This window comes from Rutidosis leptorrhynchoides, chromosome 8 (genome assembly GCF_046630445.1).
Source record: "Rutidosis leptorrhynchoides isolate AG116_Rl617_1_P2 chromosome 8, CSIRO_AGI_Rlap_v1, whole genome shotgun sequence".
Classification (NCBI taxonomy): domain Eukaryota; kingdom Viridiplantae; phylum Streptophyta; class Magnoliopsida; order Asterales; family Asteraceae; genus Rutidosis; species Rutidosis leptorrhynchoides.
This window is the reverse complement of record NC_092340.1, coordinates 24,885,232-24,903,031: the sequence shown is the minus strand read 5'-3', so window position 1 is coordinate 24,903,031 and position 17,800 is coordinate 24,885,232. Positions and strand designations below refer to the sequence as shown.

Sequence of the window (17,800 nt, the reverse complement as noted above, 5' to 3'; positions counted from 1 at the left end):
GATCTTGTTAAATGTTGTTAACCCAATGTTTATAATATCTAATGAGATGTTAAATTATTATATTATCATGATATTATGATATATTAATATATCTTAATATGATATATATATATTTAAATGTCGTTACAACGATAATCGTTACATATATGTCTCGTTTCGAAATCCTTAAGTTAGTAGTCTTGTTTATATGTATATAACTCATTGTTAATATACTTATGGAGATACTTACTTATCATAATCTCATGTTAACCATATGTATATCCATATATATATCGTCATGTCATTTTTACAAGTTTTAACGTTCGTGAATCGCCGGTCAACTTGGGTGGTCAATTGTCTATATGAAACATATTTCAATTAATCAAGTCTTAACAAGTTTGATTGCTTAACATGTTGGAAACATTTAATCATGTAAATATCAATCTCAATTAATATATATAAACATGGAAAAGTTCGGGTCACTACAAAAGTTAGGGTCACTACACAGGGGCTCATTTTATATATATATATATATATATACAGTTATAGTCGAAGACTTGACAAACACGAAAACTGGTAAAACACAAGTGAAACAGCGAAGGCGAAACACAATAAACCCATACAACAATCAAAGGCCCCAGAAAAAGAGAAATCAAAGTCCACTAGCATTCTTTTGGACATTTTTTGAAATATCTTTTTTTAACGGCGATTTTTTGGCATCGGTATATCATTTATTTCAACGACCCTCATCATCTGCATGTAACACACACGTTCGGGTGGAAACCCGAACGTTATGGCCTAAGGGTCTTTTTTAAATAGCTTATATTATTCCTTAAGGCCTAATGGCATTTTTTCCCACCTCGTTTTAGGTACTTAAATTCTCAGGACCGGCCCTGCTCTATCCCGCAACTTGCTAAACATATACTCCGTAATACAATTTCATGAATTGAGGCCTTGAGGGCTTTTGTCGTACTCTGAAAGCGATTTTCTTTTTATTTTTTGGTAAGAAAAAGAAAATTATAGAAACAATAACTGATATACAATAACAATGAAACCTATTGTCTTCTGTTAATTGATCGGTTTGTTATATACAGTGGTAGTTATATGATACTTTTGTCGTCTGTTAATGGTGATGATCTGACATTTTGACATGTAAAATTTAGTATGGAACTATGAATGTAGAGTAAGTCAGCTGATGGCTTCATATTTCTAATGCATGACATGCAGCAAAGAGCAAGAGCCAAATTAATATGACAAATAAAGATAATCTATTAATCTAATTAATCAGGTTCCACATATCGTTAAACGTTTTACATCACGATCTACTAAACTGGAACATCAATAACAATGAAAAGCAATGGGCTTGAAATCTGTTGTCTAGCTTATTACTGAAACCTGATGCAACAAATGTTCTATTTATCCTTGGAATACAGAACAGACAGGGTACAAATCATCAAGACCGCATTTTAATTTCAAGTTTTCAACTACAAGCACAAACCTTGGTTGCCTAATCTTAACCATGAACCTGATACCGTGTTGGTTGGAAATAGGGACCAGACTTATATGCTCGAATATTGATTCCATTGTTTGTTAAAAAGTTGTCATGACTGTCAACTGAGAAATTGGTGGCTCGTGGCGACAGGTGGATGGTGGTGATATCATGGATGCTAGGCCTTCTTTTTTCTTTACCTTCTGAATGTTGCCTTGCGTAGTACTTTTGTGCATGACTTGCTACTTGTGTTGGTGTTTTAGTCGTCACAAAGTTGCGTGAAATGTTTCTCCAGTCTCCTTTCCCATGAACCTGAAGACCCATCAAGAATCGCCTGTAATGCAGATAATAATCATGAGTATGTGCAAAGTCTGCAATTGAACAGGCCCACAAACTTTAAATGGCCCAAAAATTTTAAATTTATATACAACTTCCAAATATATAAAGGGCGCAAAATTTTAAAATGTCTATAGAATTTCCATTTATATGTATACCACGACAAAATATTATTAAGACAAAGATTTTTTATTGTAATTAACGTGTTTACAGATTATGAGCTTAAAAAAATTGGTTTATAATTTTATATGTCTTGAAATATTTAACGTTTATAAGGGTCTATTTTTTATGTATTGAATAGGGACTTCTAAAATTTTCGGACCGCCCTGCATATGATACAAGTTCTAAATCTATTTTTTGTTTGTTTTTTAAGAACTTTAAGAATTAAGATAGATGTTCACCTGTGCTCTTCTTCAGTCCAAGGAATACCTTTTCGCCTTTCATGATCAAAGGATCTTGACCTGAAAAGCCTATTCCCAAAAGAATTAAACGCACGATTTTGAACCAATTCTGATTTGTAGGACATGTATCCAGGATCTTCAACCAAACCAGCCTCTATATTGTTAATATCAGCTTTTAATTCTTCATATTGTTCTCTGACTTCGTATTCCGATTTCCCAGGAACAAAAGCTGCCACATTTGACCACCTATCGGGTGTTTCTGTATCAAATATAGCCAAAGCACTTTCAAACCATTTGTTCTGTTCTTTTGTCCATTGTGAGATCTTACTCATTTGCATCGTATGTTTGAGCTCAGAATATGGAAAATTGGGTAGATGTTGTTTCAATGAAAAAAATCTATCCAAATACACAGGAAAAAGTTTAGAATCATATTATGGAGAATCAGATCATTAGAATACTTTTTTCAAGATTTAACAGAACATATTCAAGAATCTTGAGAAAATCTTGAAATCGACGTATCAATTCAAGAATCAAGAAAGCCTTGAAAAAGATAGTAGCACTGTATATCATGAGATATGATTCTATACTAATTAAAATACCTATCCGAGAAACATGATTAAAAAGTAAAACTTTATATAGTTATATGTCAAAACATGCATCAACTTAAAACTGATATATATAATTTTATTTTTTATTTTTTGGAAAAAGCAAAGAGCTTTACCTCTTGTAGCAGAATCAAGACTTGTTTTGATTTGAATTTTGATGGTAGATGAACCAAGAGTGATTGAACAAGGTGGCTACACAGTTGTCGATTGCAGAATACTTTCAGCTATTTATATACAATGTTTTTATATTGTTGGTGTGATTAGAGTATTTTAGTGGCTGCTCTTATGGGCTTTACTTTACAAATCTTTAATGATTGAATTAAAAAGTTAGCAAGATTTGGCATGACAATGAATGATCTATTTGTCTTTTCATTTCCTGTATTATTATTTGCTCATACAAAAGCCTTTTAGAGGAGAAAGAAAATTCTAAAACTACTTTTTATGAACATTGTGGCAATCAATAGCAAATATCTTTCATTTTTGTAATAGCAATACCTTTGTTCCCATGCACTCATGATTTTTAGCTTATGTTTTATATTTATATTTATATTATAACTATATTTATCTTGATATAATATACATGTAACAGGATAATAGATTGACATCAAACTGTTACTGAACACTTAACCAACTTATTCATTGAAGTCCTTTAGTGAAAGCCGGAAAACACACTACTCCCACCGTCCCAAAAAATGGCCTCTAAGAGCCTTGTTGAATTTAAAATAGGTGTGAAAAATGACAGTTTTTCATTATTTTTAAAACAAGTTTAACTGAATATATTTAAGAAGTAAAGGATTGATAGTAATAATCTGAGTAAATCGGGAAGTTTATTGATATTTGATAGTTATTTTTGAAAGTGAACAATTATTTTGAGACAAATATAAATAGGACACTTATTTCGGGAGGAAAAGAGTAATTTGCTACCTAATTTTAGCAATGTATGTTTTGAAATCAAGTGTCAACGCGCTAATTTTCTTTCGCTTAGTAGAGAAAAGATTCTAGTTGGAATAGAAAGGTGGTCCTTGGTGTCATATTCGTACGTTAACATTTCTATATACGTCTAAACAAAGGGTATTTAGTGTGGCGACAACTAAATGACGAAACCCACTTCTTTGGAACGTCGAAAGGCCATCTGAGACAAAGATTGGCCTTTAAAGTATTGGTAATTGTATGAAAGTGGGTACGAAAAATTCGAAAAAAGGGCCAAAGCAATTGAGCCCATTAGCAATTATTTGGTGCAAATAATTAGTGAAAGTCGAAAAGGAAAAGGAAAGGGTCAAGTTGAAAGAACAACTAGTACTAAAGGTGCATTTACACTTCTTTTTGTCACAATGAATGATGCATGGTATTCATATTCATATCAACTATAAAAAGTGACCATCACAAATCAGTACGTATTAGACATAAAATCATTTAAAATACGTGTGTTCGATTCGTCACGTATTCCCAATATGACGGAGGTGCCGGGCCCTTGTGGGCCCTAGATACAATTATTAAAGTTGTGGTAAAATTATGCAAGTCCTACATAGATATTTATTCTAAGAAAATGATATCAATCAATAGTCTTATGATACAACTCTGCAGCCTGCAGTAGTAAACATTTAGACATCTATAGTTAAAAAAAAAATCCATTATATATATGATGATTTAATTTCATTGAATTCTTAGCAATATATGTATACATAACAAAGATGATATGGCATGGGCTCATAGAATTTTTAAGCTGAAGCGCCGACAGGGACACCTGACTTGAGCCTTGATGAACCATATAGTGTCTCTTCGAACCTGATGATCTCGTTTTTAGAACCATAAGCTACTTGTGTCCTATCATCAAGGTTCACAATCACTTTATCTAAAACGGACTGTGTTCCATCACTGCTGTAACCACCAGCGTTTTCGATTAATAGTCCTAACGGAGCCACCTCGAATAGAAGCCTTAGTTTGGCTTTCGTTGTTGGTGATATCACATTTGTGAAAACACCCTTTTCTTTCACAATAATCTGCAAACAAAAGAATAGTAGAGCCCAAAAAATCATAAATTTTTCATTTTAAGAAAATGTTCAGTGCAATTGACTGCGTGAATCATAGGTGCACAAAAGTAAAAAAACAAGGGTACGGGGTCAACTTGGTAATTATATGAAACTTGGAGGGTTGAAGTGTAATTTCTTATAATAAAGATTACTTTCATATGATCCGTACACTACCATAGTACCATTCTTTAGCCAATGCACCACCAAATGTGTAAAACATTGTACTGTACAACACCTCAAAATAGATTTGGTGATGTATGACTAAAATGGTGGTGTACGGATCATCTCCCTTATTTTAACTAAATAATTGCACGCAAGATCCGTGTAGTTAACTGCAAAGCTTAAAAATTTACTGGTTTGTTACTGAAATGTAAAGATACACACCTGGTTAACATCGGGCACCATTCCGCCAGTGTACCGCAAAGTGTACTTTTCTTTAACATAGTAGTTGATCAGCTGTATTTGATCATCAATGAATTGATAAAACAGAGTAAATCATAAAGAAATTTCATGATTACTTAATGAATTGAACAAGAAAGTTAAGGAATTAAGAACAAATACCGTGTCATATTCTGGGTTATCGAATGTAGTTCTCAGATTTCCCGGTGAAAACATCTTCCCTTCTGAAATTTCTGTTGTTTCTTTCACATGTTGCCATTTGCCTAATAGAAATTTTGTAACATTTGTTATACATGTTTGTACAATGTATAACTTATATATTTATTCTTGAAAACAAAAGAATATTATGATTATACCTTCATCAAGAAGAAGAAACTCATGGGTTCCAGGGTAACCTTTAATAGCAAGAACATAGGTGGTTCTTGGTCCATAAATACCCATGGCTGCAGCCACTTGGTCTCCACCAGTCACACCGGTTAGCTTATCTCCTGGCCATACGCCAAAGATCGTGCCCACAGTGAAGTTTGTGTCAACAATGCTGGACCCATCAAGAGGATCAAAAGCGACACTGAATCCACCTGCCCATTCACAGTATTAATTATGGATCATCAAGATACAATAACGCTACACCATCATATCATGTAATAATATTAATCATAAATAAATTATATATGTCATATTTCGATATATATCAAGAATATGTAACCTTCTCTTACCTTCGACTGGACCACCCATGTCTTGAAGTTCAGGAACTTCTTCAGAACAAGCATATTTGCAGAAATGTGAGTGAGTCAATGCCTTGAAATTAATTCAGAAAAGAAAAAGATTAGGCTTTCTTCAACAATTACATTTTTTTTATTTTGCCTTGACTCATAAATTATAATCAAATTTGTAAATTCCACAAAGTTGGAATTTTCGCGAGACGGCGTCGAGTCGGTCTGGACTTTGAAATCGACTAGTGGATCGAGTCGGGGACTAGTTGGACGTTGACTATTGCTGACTTTTAGTAATATATAAATTTTAACATACATATTACACATAAATATATCGAATATAAATACTGCAAATGTAAATATTTTATACATATTTGTATGACACAAAATGTGAGTATAAAGAATATTAAATGTTTGATCTAACTTTGACCATCCTTGAGTTTTACCGACTCATACCCGCCTAAGACCGAATTTGACCAGAATTATTAGCATTTACCATTATAACACTGAAATTTCACCATACTAACTAGCTACATGAATGAATAAAAGACAAGAACTAAGAACAGATGTAAATGTAAGTTTGTAATTCTAACATCAAACAATAGCTTGTCAGCAAGCATGTCGACTGCGAGCTGTTCATCACCAAACGAGTTGACACACGCTGTCCCACCACAAGACGCAGTTCGAACTTTAAATGCAATGGTCCTGATCGCTTCACTCATGCAAGTCAACAATCTGATCAAACCCTTGTCTGGTGTTGCCTTTGATAAAAAATCTTCCTACAAACAATTTTTTACAACACGAATGTGAGTTCTATTATGTTACACAAATGTGATTTATAGCATGAATAATATTCCTTGTTTCCGTGATACACTTACCAGGCTTTCACCGATTTCACATTTGGTTACGAGTGAGGAATTTTGTGCCTTTGAAACCTTGATTGACGATCTTGATGTCACTCTCAATGCTTCTCCAAATAACAAGCTTGATTTTAGACTCTATGAATAATAATAATACAGCTTCAAGAGTTAAAAATGCAGACTTAGGCGTGACAACTATGTAAATAAAGAAGCTTTGCTGAGAAAACACAGTATATATATTTCTATGGTATATACATATCTGTAATTTTGTGGTTAGAAACAAACAGAGCTTTTGCCCAGTTCATATATGGAACAATGAGAATGCAGAAATTGATGAATGTATTACAATAATTTCATTGTTTTGGTATAATAGGAGTGTTGTGGATATTTACAATTTTCCATACTTGTAATGAAAGACAGCATTTCTACACCATTTTTTTAACAATATATCACTTGTTACCATTTCTTATTTTAGTAGAACCAAATTGATTAACGGTCTAAATAGTGGTATTGAAACATCAAAAATGCATCAGAAATTCAGAACCAAGCAATCATGTTTTCACCCACACTAAATTGATCAAGTTCTATTGGATTTTGCAGTTTGACCAGTCAACTAGTTCATATAGATTCCCATATTTGTATATTGCATTAATTTCATTTTCATTTTACATATCACAGCATTGTAAAAAAGGGTACTATGAAAGTGAATCATGTATACCGATACCTTGGTGGTGAAAGATGAAGAAATGGACCTTGTAGATGCAAATGAAGTTGTATTTTGAGAACCAACACTTGGTAAGATTGTCCCACGTACAAAGCACGCCACCCCTTTCTCCATTTTTTTTATATCTTCTCTTAATTTAAACTTCTAAAAGATGAAGCTGAAAGAAAAGAAGCAACAGTGTATTGAGTTAGAGGTGTTTTAGGCTGAAAGAGTACATTAGCAGATAAGCAGGCAGTTACAGAATGACATGTGGCAATGATTGAATGGATAGATATCGTTTTGATGGAAGAGTATGGGGTGAGATTTTATTACTCATCTTTTCAAAATTCATGTGGCTCTCATATACATAAATTGAATTTATATTATATTATTTATTTTATGTTTTTTTTTTTTAGTCGCGGGTTCTATACCCGCGAATGGAGTAATGAATTCCCTCTAATCTAGGGTTCGAGGAATGATTGTCTACACTCCACCTCTCCATACCCTACATTGTGGGATTGGGTATTGTTGTTGTTGTTGTATTTATTTTATGTTTTTGCTTAACAACAAAACATACGCACTTTCTAGCAATATATGACCTATACTTTTATCAACACATTCCTAACGCCTACTCAATTTGTTATCATGATTATTGAGCTTTCATAATTTACATATCTACATAAGCTTTTGAAATATCTGTAAATTCGTTTACTCTTTACAAAGGTAAAACAAATAGTATGAGCAATTGAGCATCACCATAATATAAAGGATTTTGTTAACGACAAAGATAAGATACATAGTTATGTTAACTTTAATTGATAAAATTTACAGTAATTCGATGCATATTAATAATTAGTGATGATAGAGTTGAAAAAAATCTGATCTACATCTAATAGATACGGAGTATATATTAAAAAGTCAAAGAATAGGTAATTGTACTCAGATAAGTCAAAGAGGTGGCAGAAGTCAAACAAAGTTAAAACCCTGAACCCATAAACCCAGAAAAATGTAAACTTACCAGGGCTTGAATAGTTGCATAACCCGCTTATAGAATAAGCTACAACACTAGCGAACGCTGCCGATTGAACTCCACCGCCGTTCGACTTTCACGGGGCCGCTTCCACCGTCTCGTTAACGCGGTCGTAAGTTTGCCATTCAGCATTTCAACCCTACTTTCTTTTATGCATTCTCTTTCAGCGAATTCTAGTTTCCAACTAATTTTGCAAGTTTTCATTTCAACTATTATAAAACTAACTCGCTTATTAGCCGTTAGGGTTTAGTAAAAAAATTGTGGTTTTTATTTGTTAGTAACTCGATTGCTAAATAAAATTCATCCTGAAGTAGGTTTGACTATTAAAGTCAAACAGTAAAGTTGTGGTCTTTTATATGTTTACTAGATTTAAGAGACCGTGCGTTGCACGGCGACTATCAATCACACAAAATTGATACGAACAATGGTTTTTCAATTATCGAAATGATAAAGACAGTATCACAAGTATTGTTTTGGGTGAATTGCTTAATTGAATATTCCAATAAAATGAAACCATCACACTAAATTTGTAATCCTTAAATTGGCACTTTTTTTCAAGGTTGCAAAACACGTGAGACGGGGTCCAGACGGTCGGGTCCTAAAAAGGTCGAGACGTTCGAGACGGGGGTCGAGGCGGACGTTGACCAAAGTTGACTTTTAAATATATAAGTATAAAAAAGCATATATGTACACATATTTTAAAGCTAAAAACTTCAATCAATTAATTTGTACCCATAATTATTATCATCGTCAATTTAATACAAAAAATTCAAACTAAAATACGATATATTTCACCGATTTTACCGATTTTCTGGCTTTTCTGAATTTTGACCGACTTTGACCCCATTTTTTTCAACTTTGACCCGAAGTTTGACCGTTGACTGTCATATTAGACGGTTTTCTTCGAGACGGGACGGGCTAGTCACCAAACCGTCGAGACGGGCGTCGCAACAGCTCGAGACGGGGTGTTTTGCAACAGAGCTTTTTTTAGTATACCACTATAAGTTTCTTTCAAAGTGAAATCTGCATCAAGAATAAAGTAGTGAGTTTTGATAAAATATTGAGTTTTGATGAAATAATTGACCCATATGAATAAATAAGTACTTGCACCTTACTAAAGAAATAAGCCTTTCCATTATTGAAATGGAAGTGTTGGATAAAAAATTCTTACACAGGTAAAACCCATGAACAAAGTTCTGTAATCCAAGCTTTTATCTGTCGATGTAGACCTTGTTTACATCAAATAACTGCTTCTGTATAGTTACTTAATTTTATTGAGAATTAAGCAGTGCACATCAATTGTTAGATATATTCTGTTCCAAATTTTTTGTAACACGTATATAGTACTTTGTTTGCATTTATTTGTATATGCACGGTATATATAGTTATATAGTAGCTCAAAAATGTCTATGATTCGTGTTGTGGAGTGTACCTGGGTTCATATGTCTGAGATACGTCAGATACAAACATCATTTTGTTATATTATTGATACAAACTACCACTTCGTTAGGATTATTGTCTGTCACCTATAGTGAGTATATATAAGGTGGAAAACGTCACACCTTATCTTGGATAACCCGAGCAAGCCTATACTTCTCCCTTAGATCTCCATCATGAGACATGCTCAACTCGACTCAACCTCAAGCTGCAATAGATTTATTTATGCAGGCAATTAAAGAGAATCATAAAACACAATTAGATTGAAAATGGCTGACATGTTAAGTCAACACAATACATGTTTACATTCATGAAGTTACCTCCAAAACCTTAAATGAGAGGGGTAGACTTCAAAGTGGCATCCCATGACACATAGATTTATGCAGATACACCTTCAATCTAAATCATTATAACTACTCATGAAAACAAAGGCCTTTAAAAGAAAATATAATCTTATGAGTACAAGAAGAATAAAAACTACTTGCCTCAAGATCTTCTTAATGCAACACATCATCATATCTCCAACCTTAAGTTTAGCATACATATACATAAGCAAGATCTTACACCTTTCAAGCTGTGCAAATCTGACCAAATTCACTACAAAAAGTTCAACTCATTTATAGTTATTACCATGTTATTGCAGTAATTTTCGGGTAAACCTCTATTTCCTTGATCTTTCAGCCCTCACCGTCGTTATATATTGTTAGGTCAAACTTACATGAGAACATAAACATTAAAAAAATGGTATATATTGTTAGGGCAACGGGACAAACTTAAATGATGATGTGCCGTCCCATTGTCAAACTTATTGTTAGGGCAACGGGTCAAACTTACATGAGAACATAAACATTAAAAAAAAAATTATTAAAAAAGTAACCTGCTGATCCATGATTATTAGCTCCATAATCTTTATCATCCTTCTCATAACCATAGTCGTTCTGAATTCACAAGCCAAGAACTTTAACTTTGATAGCAAAGGTCATTATTGATGGATCAATTTCTTAAACATTGATCATGTTTGACCCTATTAATGGACTAACTTCATGAACATTGATCATGTAAGAGATTACATCAGTCAACATAAAAAGCTATATTCCAATTGTAAAATTATGTGAACTCTTTTCACACGACGTATATCACATATATGAATAGCTTACCAAGTCGGATAACGTTTGACCGGTATTTGCATCTTTGTGACCACCAAAAAAATATTCTTCTTAGACATCTCAGGCGTTAAATCAAATACAGTCCGTCACCGAGGAGTCCAACACTTTTGACATGATTGAGAGTCATTTCCTGCAAAACCAACAAATTTTTGATTTAGTAACAGTGTAAATACAACATACATCAACCAAACAAATATCAGAAACCAAGTGACTATAGCCAAAATTAAAACATTAATAGCCTAAGAAGAGCCTGTGCGTTACATGAGTGATAAAAATAACCATGCCAGAAACAACTCCAACCACAAACTGCAGAGCTGAAGTCGTTCCGCCAACAGAAAATTGAACTTGTTACTTATGACACAAAGTTTAACACTTTACATTAAATAGAACAAAGAGTCCACTTTGGGTTACTTATGCCCCAAAACACTTTACGTCCAAAATCGTATACAATCACTCCGTAAAGTGATTAGAAATAGTACATGAGTAAATCAGTAACCTACTATTTAAAAAATATGATTTAGGAGGTTTTATGGATTGCAAATATACTTTGACCTAGTTTCAAATAGGTTGATTTCAGCATATTTGCATATTCAATTCCAACATTAAAGAAATACTGAAAGTGAGTTTATGTAACATGTTGAAACTTGAAAGCATGTGCTTCTTACTGTATCAAACTTGCGAAATGTATTGCAAACTCATTTTGTGCAGCAAGTGTCGCTTGTCTTCAGACCTGCAACAATAGACCTAATGAGACTGAATGCTAAATAATATCTTATACTCATTCAGTTTTTAAAATTCGTATTTAAGTTGGAAATTTTGACCCGTTTGGTTACAGATGGGTCAATCGGGTTGTGTCTGCATAATTTGGGTCAAATTGGTTCAACCACTCAAACACACAGGTTCAAACTCACCTGAAGACTTATTATTTAATATGCGTATAAGTTCCTAAATCAATTTATACAAAGTTTCAGATACTAATTTGTAATTTTTTCAAAAATGTACCCCCTTAAGAACCCACACCCGCTATAATCCATTACCTAATCAGCCCGACCCACTCACCTTGCCACCTCTATAACAGACCCTAGTTTCGAACTGTTTATATGTTTCACATTGTTCAACATATCTAAGAAATATACTTCTATTATGAATGAATCACTGCATTGTAGGGTATCTATGAAAGCAAAAGACATATTTCATTGATTGTGAAGTCATAGTTTACTTTTATAGAAACATACAATAGATATGTAAACACAAAACACAGAACACAAGTTTAACATCATACAAGTTCAAAAAAAAAAAAAAAAAAAAAATATACACATAGTTCACAAAAAGTACCATATAAGAGGAACTTTACCCATTCTTAGAAAAATACTGATTTCCGAGGACTAAAAAATGGCATGAAACAAAATCTTGTAAATAAAGCATGCCAAAGAAAGAAAAATCATCCAAATATATAAATTACTGGTGGCATTTTTGTGCCACCAAATAGACAATTAGGTTAAATTGTATGTAATTACATGCCCAACAGATAAAATACGTGATCAAAATAAAGAGTCAGCAATCTCAAGTGGCATTTCTATCCAAGCATTCTCTTTGTACAAATTGCCCTTCAGAGATAAAACGTGACTCTAAATGATCCATTCACAAGTAAGTGGATACAAATTGCTACTTTCAAAGAGATTGATCCAGTGTATTGTCAAAAATCAATATATTTTTGAAAAATCTCATACCTTGGGATTTAAACAGTAGAAGATAAGATAAATACCTCATACTAATTCTCTAACTTTGTTTAAGAGTTTGGCAACACCATATGCAACAATAACTCCAATAATTGAACATGGTCTGGTTGGTTTCGCCTGAAACTATACGAGTAAAAACTAACATAGGAATAATCATAGTTGTTTAACATGTACAATTGATTAAAATAACTGTAAGGGATAACGTACATTATAAATCGATTTTAATCAACTTGGTGATAAATTTAGAGGTGAATGATGATAAATTGAAGTCATTACCTGGAAAATTTAATAAATCAAAGAATAGTCTGGCATTTTTATACATCGTTGTCATAAATATCTATATATTTTATGAAACTCACAGATTGGATGAAATCAATTATAAAGGTAATCACACACTAAACTATATATAAAGATCAAACTAAAAACAACAGTAATGGATAATAAGTACCTCAACATGACCTTTATACTCGTTATCCATCTCAAGCTTCTTCAATACTCGACAAGCTAAGAAAAGTCCAATTCAGTAGAGATAAAACACATATATGAATTAGTGAATTACCATGTAAAATTACATGAATGCTGAATCTGAGCATTTAGTACAATATATAAAAAACAAATGAAAGTTAATAATGATTATAAGTTTATGACAAAACATATATAGGAATTACCATGTAAGACGGTAAGATGAAGGATATGATTGTCGACTAATACGCTAATGATGAACTAAACATTATAACCAGATGACTAAAATACAGTGATAAACAACAACAAAAAATAGCTTGAGAAGTTATAAAATCATCAATCTATCAATAGATACTTGAGACACACTTGTATTGACAAAACGTATATATAATTGCTAATAGACAAAACACTAACAATTTCAAACAGCAAAATACTTTGTATCTATTTCCCTTAACTAATATATGAAAAGTGCATTCAAATGCATCAAATTTAATAGCTCGAGGAGCAATAACAATGAAATTGAACAATGAAACTAACTTTTTTTTACCATCACATCTGATGACCATTAGCTTTTATGATTTTTCATCAATACTCACTACATATGAATCTGGTCGCTAGCATTGTTAATCTGAATCCAAGAGATCATAAGTGCAGCCTAAAATAATTAATCTGCATCAATAAACAACTTAATAAGTACCTTATAATACAATACATCATATTTATAATGATTAAACCCAAAGTATCATATCAGCACTAAAAATGCTATTGTCAATGGTAACAGCAAAGCGTTGCCAGCAGATTAAAAAATGAAAACCAAAATTTAACGAAATCAAAACCCACAATTAAAAATCGTACATAGTTTTGCAACCAGAATTGAATTTGTCGGTTCTGCTTCTTTAAATAGTTTCAGGCAGAGCATAAGAAACTTTGATTCCACTGAGTTTTGCAACCGAACATCGTTCCAATGCGAGACAATCCGAATTTTAGTCCGATTCAGAATTAATTCAGCGGAGACATGAGCAAACCTTTTAATGGCGCTGAATCGGCATGTGTTGGCGGTGATCGCAGATAGATGATAACCATCTGCTGATAACTGAATCGATATATGCATTAGGGTTTGATACAGATTGAAGTATTTTGGGGGTTTTTTCATGCGATTTCTTCAGTCCCGTATCAAATGCCAGCGTGGAATGTATCTATCTATCTATCTATCTATCTATCTATCTATCTATCTATCTATAGTTTCTATTAAAATCCTAAAATGATAATGTCATTATTAGGCTAATTCATTTGTTAAGAAAAAAATCAAAAATAAAAAGAAAAAAATCTAAGCATGGTGGATGATGTCATTAATTTAAATAATTTTGAATTAAAATTAAATCTTATTAATTAATTATTATTATTAAATCTTATTAATTAATTATTATTATTAAATTTTATTAATAATTATTTTAATTATTAAAATTAAATAATTTTGAATCATTTTAATTAATTTTTTTGAATTGAGTACGAGAAGGTATAAAAGTTAGGCAGAAAGAAACAAATTCTAAATTTATATTTTAATTTACATTTTTAAAATAAAATGACAATCAATATTATCTCCTATAATTAGATGTGGATTATTTAATATCATTTTAGGTGTTTGATGAAATGTTCAGCTGACGAGTTTCTTAGTCGTACTCTATAGTTCCACGGGTCATTAAACTAAATAACTTTAGCATTTATCTTCACTTAATACCTAAAACATATCATTAAACTGTTTCGTTTTGTGACGATCGCTCCAAATTCATATGGACGAACACGTCATTCATCGATTTCATTGCGAGGTATTTGACCTCTATATGATACATTTTGTAATCATTGCATTCTTTTGAAAAGGCACACCATAAATGAATATTTAAATCAAAAGTTTTCGACATCTGATGATTTCTACATATAGACAATCACCACAAATAATAGTTTACAACAGTACTTCCGTTGACAATGCAGTCAAAATAAGATACATGGTGATGATTTGGTGAATGCAACGTTTCCTTGAAAATATATGTCATGTAAGACTCCATGCACATAGCTTGTCTAACATCTAAGCAAACAGCGGAAGACTTCTAGAAAACCTGAGAATAAACATGCTAACAAGTGTCAACACAAAAGTTGGTGAGTTCATAGTTTTAATGTTTCGTATAATCTGTATATAAAGGTGGATCACAAGATTTCAGTTGTTTCATCCAGAATATTCTACGAAATTGAGCACCCTGGTAACTAAACTTAACGTATATATAATTTATACCCTTTGTATAATCATCTTAATAATACACGCAAACCAACGTGTACGCTTCTCAAATAGCATACGTCCGTTAAAAGGCTAGTGCTCTAGCTCGGACGGGGATATCAAGCCCTATGGATCCATATACTACTACTCGCGCCCACCAGTTCTTATAACTGGCAGTTAACAGTTACCAAAGCTAAGGAATTTTCGGTTCAAACTCAGTGTAGAATTTAGTATGTACTTGTATCTATTGCGTTTAAAATAAAGTGCATGTATTCTCAGCCCAAAAATATATATTGCAAAAGCAATTAAAAAGGGATCAATGAAACTCACCTTAGCAGCATATAAAGTCGTTCACCAAAATGTGATCGAAACACGGATTACCAAATAACCGTAGATCTCAACGTATCAATATTGTGATTTAATATTGTAGGAAGGTACGTAGACGCAACGGAGATGATAAACACTAGGTTTGTCTTGCGAATAGTACCCATGAATATTACCCATAACCTTCATAGTTATAACTCATACTTTCCTTAGTTCTATCCCGTTCGAAAACCATTTTGAAAGTGACACGCTCATGACCTCGTCGTAGTATTTTATGTATAATACTACTAATAATAATAAGATTAATAATAATATTAATCTTAATAATACTTTAAATAATAATAATAATAATAATAATAATAATAAGATTAATAATAAATATTAATCTTAATAATAATAATAATATTAATTATAATAATAAAAATATAAATAATAATACGGAGTAAAAAGAGAGTGAAATAGATTGAGGATATAAACTGGCCAAATGATCGAGCTTTATAATGTCTCCTGGAAATCCTTGCCATGCGATCGCATGGCATGTGTGAGGGGAACCCATGCGATCGCATGGCCCCTGGTGACAGCTCAAAGTTGCTTGTTTTCTTGCTTGTCGACATAATATTATATAATATATATAATATATTTAATTTAAATAATTAATTATATATTATATTAAATTCACATGCATAGTTGACTTGTAATTTTCGTTCCGATAAGTCGTACATTGTCACTCGACTTATGTCCCAGTTCCGGTTTTTCGAATGTCCCTTCGTACGCTGAGAAAACTTGTACATTACATTTTGGGACACGTACCTTAGTCAAAATATAGCCTTAAATTATCCCTAAATTATATCACTCAAAATATAACTTATACATTTGATTGTTTTGGTCATTTACTTCTATAAATCATCGTCTCGCTATTTGTTAAAATACATTTTAAAATAGGGTTTACTGTAGCAATTCACTGTAGCAAAGTCAATTTCACTGTAGCAAATAGTGATTTTCGAAAACACTGTAGCATTTTGGGTACTGTAGCAATTTGAAAATACTGTAGTAAATTAGTGTTTTACTGGTTCATCTTAAACGCTTTATTTAACTTATCTGAATATCAATCGAATCAATAAACGAATGTTACTATCGTTTACTAAATAACTTGAAATTATATATATGTATATATCTTTTTAATATACATAAATTAGTTTTTAAATACACATTGGAAGTTATTTATAAATAAATTTTAATAATAAATATTTCAACTTATCATATATATTCAAATAGATATTTAAACCAATAAGTTTAATGTACGGTATCAAACAATTAATACATTGTTACCTTTTCAAGTTATAGTATATATGTATCTATTTACATATAATTGTTCGCGAATCGTCGAAAACAACCGAAGGGTATTTAAATATATAAAAGTAGTTCAAAAATTTTGAGATTCAGTTTTACAGACTTTGCTTATCGTGTCGGAAATGTTAATCATACAAAGATTAAGTTTAAATTTGGTCAGAAATTTCCGGGTCATCACACGTTTAAACAAACTCGTGATTCCACGGGTCATTTCACTAGTTAAGGACTGATTAGGGTTGATTAGAAAGTAATTAGAGGCTGACACGTTAGCATTATGGTTTAAGGGGTCATTAAGGGTTGACAGCTCGGAATAACTTTCATGATTTATAAATGTTTAGATAGATTAGATAAGCGTAGAAACTTTGTTACTGCTGCTCAGTTTTGACACATTTTATAAGTGCCAACATTTATATCATTTTTTTTTTCTTTTTTTTTCCTAATGTGAAAGAATATATTAACAAAAGCCAAACAACCAGCTTTTCCAAAAAAAAAAAAAAAAAGCCAAGCA

At 32.1% G+C, this 17,800-nt stretch overlaps 2 protein-coding genes and 1 long non-coding RNA gene across 5 annotated transcripts; all 3 read right to left on the bottom strand.

Annotated features, from left to right (window-relative positions):
- Window positions 1-1,301: 1,301 nt before the first annotated feature.
- LOC139862467 (transcription factor DIVARICATA-like) lies at window positions 1,302-3,012 on the bottom strand. Its single transcript, XM_071851073.1, has 3 exons — window positions 2,927-3,012; window positions 2,206-2,601; window positions 1,302-1,802 (listed from the first exon to the last, which is right to left on the bottom strand). Exons 2-3 carry the CDS (start codon window positions 2,541-2,543, stop codon window positions 1,493-1,495), a joined length of 648 nt encoding a protein of 215 aa, XP_071707174.1. The 5' UTR covers window positions 2,544-2,601; window positions 2,927-3,012; the 3' UTR covers window positions 1,302-1,492.
- Window positions 3,013-4,425: 1,413 nt separating this feature from the next.
- Window positions 4,426-8,552, bottom strand: LOC139864915 (sedoheptulose-1,7-bisphosphatase, chloroplastic-like). 2 transcript variants are annotated; one of them, XM_071853482.1, is made up of 9 exons: window positions 8,534-8,552; window positions 7,537-7,693; window positions 6,831-6,950; window positions 6,546-6,731; window positions 5,956-6,037; window positions 5,596-5,817; window positions 5,402-5,502; window positions 5,225-5,296; window positions 4,426-4,810 (listed from the first exon to the last, which is right to left on the bottom strand). In XM_071853482.1, exons 2-9 carry the CDS (start codon window positions 7,648-7,650, stop codon window positions 4,529-4,531), a joined length of 1,179 nt encoding a protein of 392 aa, XP_071709583.1. In that variant the 5' UTR covers window positions 7,651-7,693; window positions 8,534-8,552; the 3' UTR covers window positions 4,426-4,528. The 2 variants fall into 2 exon arrangements, with proteins under 2 accessions (XP_071709583.1, XP_071709582.1); XM_071853481.1 differs by lacking the exon at window positions 8,534-8,552 and having other exon boundaries at window positions 7,537-7,764.
- Window positions 8,553-9,583: 1,031 nt separating this feature from the next.
- LOC139862984 (uncharacterized) lies at window positions 9,584-11,498 on the bottom strand. 2 transcript variants are annotated; one of them, XR_011764345.1, is made up of 4 exons: window positions 11,379-11,498; window positions 10,468-11,278; window positions 10,303-10,381; window positions 9,584-10,190 (listed from the first exon to the last, which is right to left on the bottom strand). It is a non-coding gene; the product is annotated as an uncharacterized lncRNA (long non-coding RNA). The 2 variants fall into 2 exon arrangements; XR_011764346.1 differs by having other exon boundaries at window positions 11,428-11,473.
- Between the last annotated feature and the right edge of the window lie 6,302 nt (window positions 11,499-17,800).

Excerpts from the sequence above, each read along its gene's own strand:
- LOC139862467 (XM_071851073.1), bottom strand. The coding sequence starts at position 2,543 with ATGCAAATGAGTAAGATCTCACAATGGACAAAAGAACAGAACAAATGG. Across the intron at positions 1,803-2,205 it reads TGGACTGAAGAAGAGCACAG|GCGATTCTTGATGGGTCTTC; the intron begins GTGAACATCTAT and ends TCTGCATTACAG.
- LOC139864915 (XM_071853482.1), bottom strand. The coding sequence starts at position 7,650 with ATGGAGAAAGGGGTGGCGTGCTTTGTACGTGGGACAATCTTACCAAGT. Across the intron at positions 6,732-6,830 it reads GTGAAATCGGTGAAAGCCTG|GAAGATTTTTTATCAAAGGC; the intron begins GTAAGTGTATCA and ends AATTGTTTGTAG. Across the intron at positions 5,818-5,955 it reads CATGGGTGGTCCAGTCGAAG|GTGGATTCAGTGTCGCTTTT; the intron begins GTAAGAGAAGGT and ends GTGAATGGGCAG.